At 36.4% G+C, this 7,773-nt stretch overlaps 1 protein-coding gene across 1 annotated transcript; it reads right to left on the bottom strand.

The window, feature by feature from the left end:
- Positions 1–1,152: 1,152 nt before the first annotated feature.
- Positions 1,153–2,655, bottom strand: LOC126792096 (uncharacterized). Its single transcript, XM_050518585.1, has 3 exons — positions 1,612–2,655; positions 1,205–1,390; positions 1,153–1,161 (listed from the first exon to the last, which is right to left on the bottom strand). Exons 1-3 carry the CDS (start codon positions 2,653–2,655, stop codon positions 1,153–1,155), a joined length of 1,239 nt encoding a protein of 412 aa, XP_050374542.1.
- Between the last annotated feature and the right edge of the window lie 5,118 nt (positions 2,656–7,773).

Here is a 7,773-nt window from a genome sequence, read left to right as displayed (position 1 = left end):
TGTAATCTGGTAAGAGAAACAGACAATAAATGTGAACTAAGAATAAAATGAATAAAAATCAACAGAACTCACTAATTTCTTCATATACTCTTACTCTTTCCATGGATCAAGTTCTGTGATATTTGTCAACACATAACGGTGAGCAATTTCCCACATACTGGAAGTCAAAGGTCTTGTCTTCTTCTAACCAAAAGGCTGCCCTTCTAATACAGTTTCATCTTCATAAATATCATTATGCTTTTGTTTCACACCTATATGCTCAGCTTGTTTAATGGACCCACTACAAAAGCGTGTAATCTCTTCAGCAAGATAATTTTCCGCTATGCTTCCTTCGGGGTTAGCACGATTTTTACATAATTGATTTAAGCCACCCACATATCTAAAATAAAAGATATGTTAATTAAAACTAATACCTCATATTTAATTTGCATACATAGTAAAATTGAAAATATATATATATATATATATATTACTGACCTTTCAAATGGGAACATCCAACGAAAATGTACAGGGCCACCAATAAGAACTTCTCGAACAAGATGAATTGGAAGGTGGACCATAATATCAAATAAAGATGGAGGGAAAAACCTCTCAAGCATGCACAAAGTTTCTGCAATCTCAGTTTCCAACAGCTTCATTGTGCTTACATCAATCACTCGTTGACACAACTGATTCAAACAATCACAAAGCCGAAAGATAGCAACTCTTTGCCCCTTTGGTAAAAGACCCCTTAATGCTACTGACAATACTTGTTGCATAAGGACATGACAATCATGGGACTTTAAGTTAAAGATCTGAAGCTTGTCTAATGATACCCGACTAGCAATATTTGAACATAACCCATCATGTGGCCTCAAGTTAAATAACCTCTTGCAGAATATCCGCTTCTCCACTTTAGTAAAAACGTATGGTGGTGTTGGTCCTTTAGAAGATCTGGATTTTTTTATCATTTCTCCGATGCAATTTTTTGGAAATTCCCATCACTTTCAAATCCTTGCGAGAGTTCAAGTTGTCCTTTGTTTTCTCTTTCATATTCAAGAGAGTGCCAATAAGCTTCTCAACAATATTCTTTTCTATGTGCATCATGTCCAGATTGTAACACAATAGTAAAAACTGCAATCAACCAAAAGTAATGGCATATTATTATCTTTACTATAAATCCTGAAATATAGTTGAATTGAATGAGAATTTAAGAAATCATTACCTGCCAGTACGGCAACTCAAAGAAGATGGATTTCTTCTTCCATCGCCTTGTAAGCTTCATGGGATCATCACCATCATCATCAACGTCATCATCGTGGTCGTTGTCATCTTCATCGCCATCAATATTTAGGTCTGATCTTTTTCTTTTCCGATTCACCTTTCTATTATCACCTTTCTTTTTCGTTCCCTAATCATTTTTAATACCTTGGACAACTTGATAAATTTCGGAACTAGTTAACTGTCTAGGCCTCAATCTATGTTCTTCAATTCCATCAAAGGAAGTTGTCATTCAACAGAAGGGGTGATCATGAGGAAGAAACCTCCTATGGTCCATGTATACATGCTTCTTTCCATTTACTAGCCATTTTGAGCAAGTTTGAACACCACAAACTGGACATGCTTTTTTACCTTCGTGGAATAGCCAGATAAGTTGGCATATGCAGGAAAATCATTTATAGTCCACATCAACAAAGCTTTCAAGTTAAATGTTTCATTCCTAAATGCATCATACACACTCATCCCATCCAACCATAACTCTTTTAGATCATCTATAAGTGGTTGTAGATAAACACCTATATCATCCCCTGGTTGCTTTGGCCTAGGGATGAGTAATGTAAGCATTAAGTTTTCCTTCGACATACAAATAGTAGGTGAGAAGTTGTATGTACACAAAATCACAGGCCAACAACTATACCGAGAACTAAAATCACCAAAAGGATTGAATCCATCAGAAGAAAGACCAAGTCTGAGGTTACGAGGCTCAGATACAAAGGAAGGCCATTTATTATCTATGCTCTTCCATGCCAATGAGTCAACTGGATGATGCATCATGCCATCTTGACTCTTGTTAGTGTCATGCCATGTTAATTGTTCAGCTAATTCGGCATTTCTAAACATTCTTCTAAATCTTGATTTAATTGGAAAATACCTTAAAACCTTTGCAGGAATGACTTCATTAATTTCTCCTGTGTGCTTAACAACTTTCCAACGTGAGGAACCACATGTTTCACACACAACATCTTTTTCTTTTGTTTTCCAAAACAAGCAACAATCATTCACACAAGCATGTATCTTCTCATAACCAAGATCAAATTCCTTCAAAACATTCTTTGTTGAATATAAAGAATTTGGAAGAGTGTGATCCTTTGGTAAAAATCCACCAATCACCTCAAGTAGTTCATCAAAACCAACGTTTGATAAACCATGTCTTGCCTTCAACTTATACAAGGCTACTGTTGCTGACATTTTTGTCCAGTCACATCCTCCATAGAGGGGAGTTTTTGCCTCCTCTAATAAGTTATCATAATCAGGTAAAGATCTATTATATGTAGGTTCCCTTACATCATCATTTTCGAAACACGCATCTCTAAACATTCGATATGTATCTGGAACCTCATTGGACTTTGTGATCCCCTCCCCATGAAATATCCACTTAGTGTATAAAGGATTCATTCCAGGTACGATCAAGTGGTCATATACTATGTTATAATTATAACATTTTGTGTTTCTGCAATCAATGCAAGGACACCTAATTTTTTCTGGATTACCCAAACTCGCCTGAACAGTATCAACAAACTTACGTGCACCATGTCTATACTCCGGAGTGTTTCTATATTAAAAACAAAAACTAATTGATGTTACCTTGTGTAAATCTTGATTCAATAACTAAAGTTCAATTTAATGGGAGTTCTAAATTCACCTTTTAAAATTGACCCATTCTTTGTCCATAGTGTATATTTTTCAATACAAGATCCTCTCTAGCTGAATCGTTTTTAGAACATAAACAATCCAAAGACCACACTCTACACATGCATATATATAAACAGTAAAATATTAATACATGTCAAGGATATAAATTGAACATGCAATATCTAGGAGTAGTGTAAAAGCCATCAATGCTATCAGAAATAAACAAAAACAAAAATATAGGAAAAAGAATAAGCCACTTACAATACAAAGTCGTTGCTTAGTGCTATTTGAAGTCTAAATGCCTTCCCTTCTTGATTGAAAAAGGTCATCAATTGATATAACTAGTTCTCTTCATTCACTCCGAAATGAAAAATGGAAAAGAAACAAGATTAGTAAATTAGATTGATCAACTGATAAGCAATGGTATATATACAAAAATAGAATTTAACATGACAAAGCATTAAGGTTTTTAATCTATCCATTTTGACAGTAAAACAGTACATAAAACTCCTCTTATAAGTTACTAAATGAGTGTCAGTCGAACATTTTAAGCTTTACAAGAGTAAGATCAGCACCCAACCAAAGACCTACCAAATTATAACTTATATGATCCATTAGACTGTGACAAGTAAATTTAACAGCTAATTGCAACAAATACTTGACAAACACAATGACTCCCCTCACAAGTTCCTTAAAAATGTCCAACAAATATTCATAATCTTTCTAATTCTTTGCACATCGTCCCTGACCGGACCCTAGAATCACTAAGCATATACAGTACATGAAGCAATAATATGAGGGTCCCAGTGTATCAGAATAAGTAGCTGAGCAGAGAGGGCATTTTTTTATAGAGATTTTATAATCCTTATGATTTTGATTGAATAAAACAGGGAGTGAAACAGAGCATCCCACATTCATTTTTGGGCTCACAAATATCATCACAGCTGCTAGCATTCAACTGTGCACACATGTCGTTCTCACCTTCACTCCGGCGGCCCTACCCTCATGGCATCTGATTCCGACATGGCATTCAGTTAGGAGCTGGAATTTGATGGCAGTTGTGATAGATCATAGTAATTACTCACAAGAACACAACATGTATCGATTCAGACTAAACAAACCCATATATCATTCCATATATACCCAGACAAACCCATATGTGAATCATACCCAGACATCTATATATGTGAATCATACCCTGACAAACCCATTCCAATTTACAATTGCAATTTTGTTCAATTTTGGTCAAAACTTGTTTACCCAAATTAAAATTAGGCTTAGAAGAAGAAGATTCATTTGACAACTGAGAAGGGAGAACAAAAGAAGCTCGATCGCATATAGAAAACGAGAAGTACCTGAGTTCAAAGCTGAGTTCTCCTCTCTGCGTAACTGAGATCACTGAGTTCTCCTCTCGCGCGTAGCTGAGTTTGTTCAGTTCTCTCTCTCTCTCTCTCCGTGCTTACGAGGATTTAGCTATTGTCCTTGAAAATATGTGTTTTGTGTCCCAATAGTTACCCCTCATTGGCTAATTAGTTCTATAAACCCCCCCCCCCCCCCACACACAAACTAACTGTTAAGTACTGCTTATGATAATTGAATGGTTTATGATCATACCATATATAGCTAAGTACTGCTTATGATAAAAATATTTAATTCAAAAATGATTCAAATAAAAAATATCGCTTTGAATATACATGAACTATCACTGTTGGTGTAAATCACAGTGGTGAAAGCTTAAATGATTGTTAAATTGAATGATAAGTTTATAAAGATAATCATTCATGTACATTTAAATATTACATGGTTTATGATAGAAAAATTTGACTAGATAGTGACAAACAAGAACTTTCCCTGAATAATTTCAATACTAAAGTTCATTTTGCATAGGATAGTAAAAATCACATAACAAAATTACTAAAAAAAATTTAAAATCCTAATACATCTTCAAACTCATATGATGTGGGAGTTTATGTACTTTCTCCATGATAACTCCTCATACTACTATGCTAGTGCTTACGAGGATTTAGCTATTGTCCTTGAAAATATGTGTTTTGTGTCCCAATAGTTACCCCTTATTGGCTAATTAGTTCTATTAACCCCCTCCCCCCCCCCCCCCCACACACACACACACAAACTAACTGTTAAAGTGATAATATGCATTCTTAGATAAACTTTCTCATATCATATTATCCCTATTCTTCAATATAGTCATATATACATCATCAATTGTCATAATTACGAACCATATTGTGCCACCACAATGTCAAAACCACATTCTCCTTGTCCCGCCTCCCACATTGTTGGGAACACCATCATCAGCATGGTGATCCACTGATATTTTTTCATTCACATTTTCGTGTTTTTTGAGCAATCACATCAAATTCACATACTAGGGATATTAACTTTGTGTACTTACTTTTCATCGTATATACATTATACCATCAATTTATTGAAACAAATAAAATGCAGTGAAATATATCATATTAGATTCCATGTTTTTATCCCAGATAGCAATTAAAATGATGTTTAATTACCTCTTTTAGTCTTTGAAATATTTATTGCTTGAGCCATAACAACTTCCCTTATAAATTCGTTAATGCTAGTTAATAGTTTCTCTTGCAATTTCAATGGAAGCTATTAGGGCGGTAAACGGTTCCAAAACCCCCAAAAATGTCTGGAACCATAAACCGAACCGTATTATTTAAACAGTTTGATTTTTGTGTTTTTCAAAGTAGAAACCGAATCAAACAGTTCCATCATGGTTCCGGTTCCGTTACGGATTCGGTTCCAAACGGTTCCTGCAAAATTTGTAGTTAAAACCCTATATAAACAATTAAAGATCTATGCTTCTTGATGATATTGGCAATATGCAATTGTGGAAGACTTAACACAAATTAAATAAGCTAATAGTGCTACTATCCAAAGTAATATGTTTCATGATGACAATCATTCAATCAACAGTCAAGTTTTCTTCATAAAGTACTGAACTTAGTCTCAGTAAGTAAACTAAGAAGACTCACCAGATTACAAACCAGAGTACCAACTCATCAAATAGTCAATAAAGCATAGTACGTAAATTACAAACCAACAAAACAAAGTTGCAATAGATAACATAATAATTAAAAATAAGCTTGTAAATTGAAATCAAGTTCTATGGACCACTCTGACACTCTACAGCTTCCATGAATGTAAGTTAGGCAACCACCAAGTCAACTCCTTTACTGCATAATAATTTAGCAACATAGCATTATGTTTACAATTTTTAATTTTACTTATATAATCATTATAATGCAACGAAACAAAATATTAGGCAATTGTTAAGACATGTACTTGAGGCTAGTTACATATGTGCATATCTCCATGTTAACAATTGTTAAAAATAGGGAACTTGACAAATCTATAATCTGCCTTTATGTTACACTACTGGAAAAAAGTTCTTTTACAGCGTGCATTTTACGGCGTGCATGACTTGCGCGCTGTAAATGAGTATTGTTTACGGCAAACATTCATGTGCGCCTTAAATGTACTAAATTTTTATTCACTTACGGCATGTTTTTTGGGAACGCTGCAAAAACTACACCAATTATATGGCGCGAAATTTTTTAGCTTTCCCTCCTTTAGTTTTCCGATCCCCAATTTTCTAACATAACACACTTCTAAAAAAGAGACCCAAATCTATTGAGAACTAAGGAACGGTTTGAGAGAGAGAGAGAGAGAGAGGGAGGGAGAGAGAGAGAGAGAGAGAGAGAGAGAGAGAGAGAGAGAGAGAGAGAGAGAGAGAGAGAGTATCCACAAGTAATGCTGCATTTGCTAAGTTATTAGCTAAGATCATCAAACTTAGGGCTCACCACCGTGACTATCTTATCAAATCTATTCGTTTGGACAATGCTGGAGAATTAATCTCTAAAACTTTTGATGATTACTGCATGTCTATTGGGATCGAAGTTGAACATCTCGTTCCTCATGTTCATTCACAGAACGGTCTAGCAGAGGCTACCATCAAACGTATTCAGCTTGTTGCTCGGAAAATGGTTATGGGTACTAACTTGCCGGTCTCTGCGTGGGGATATGCAGTGTTGCATGCAGCGACACTTATTCGTTTCCGACCCGCGGCTAACCAAGCGTTTAGTGCGTACCAGATGGTAACTGGTTATGAACCCAATATTTCACACTTACCCATTTTCGGTTGCGCCGTCTATGTGCCTATTACGCCTCCACTGCGTACTAAGATGGTTCCTTAGAAACGATTAGGTATCTATGTTGGCTATAATTCCCCAACGATTATCCGTTACTTAGAACCAACCACCGAAGATCTCTTTACTGCAAGATTTGCAGATTGTCACTTTGATGAGACATGTTTCTCGTCACTAGGGGGAGATGGGAGTGTTATCATTCCAACTGAATGTCAGGAATTGACGTGGTGTGTCCCCACTATGTCTCATTATTATCCTCGCACTCCTCAAAGTGAGTTAGAAGTGCAACGCATTATCGACCTCCAGAAAGTCGCGGTTTCGATGCCCGACGGCTTTGTAGATATTGCAAAAGTGACGAGATCAAACATACCTGCTGCAAATGTACTAGCACGGTTGGATGTCCCGAAATATGGGCATGTAAGACAAGCTCCTGGACCTAGCAATGCTAGCACCGCCCCTGACAGTGGGACGGAGGCCGACGGCGGCACCACCGTACGTCGTGGTGTTGCCGGCGTCCCTATGGACGGCGTCGCCGAGATGGACCTGCATGGAGCAGCTTTGGCCTCGGCTCCTCAAAGGAAAAGGGGGAGACCGATAAACCCTAAGGATTGAAAACCTAGAAAGAAGTGATTGACTAAGGCACAACGCGTCATTAACGATGAATCACCATCGTATGAAGTTGTCTCTG

This window comes from Argentina anserina, chromosome 4 (genome assembly GCF_933775445.1).
Source record: "Argentina anserina chromosome 4, drPotAnse1.1, whole genome shotgun sequence".
NCBI lineage: Eukaryota > Viridiplantae > Streptophyta > Magnoliopsida > Rosales > Rosaceae > Argentina > Argentina anserina.
Note: the sequence above shows the minus strand (reverse complement) of the source record. Positions and strands in the feature narration are given on the sequence as shown.

Coding starts and splice junctions, on each gene's coding strand:
- LOC126792096 (XM_050518585.1), bottom strand. CDS start 2,655: ATGAATCCTTTATACACTAAGTGGATATTTCATGGGGAGGGGATCACA. Junction 1,391..1,611: donor TATCTGGCTATTCCACGAAG/GTAAAAAAGCAT, acceptor AAAAATGATTAG/GGAACGAAAAAGAAAGGTGA.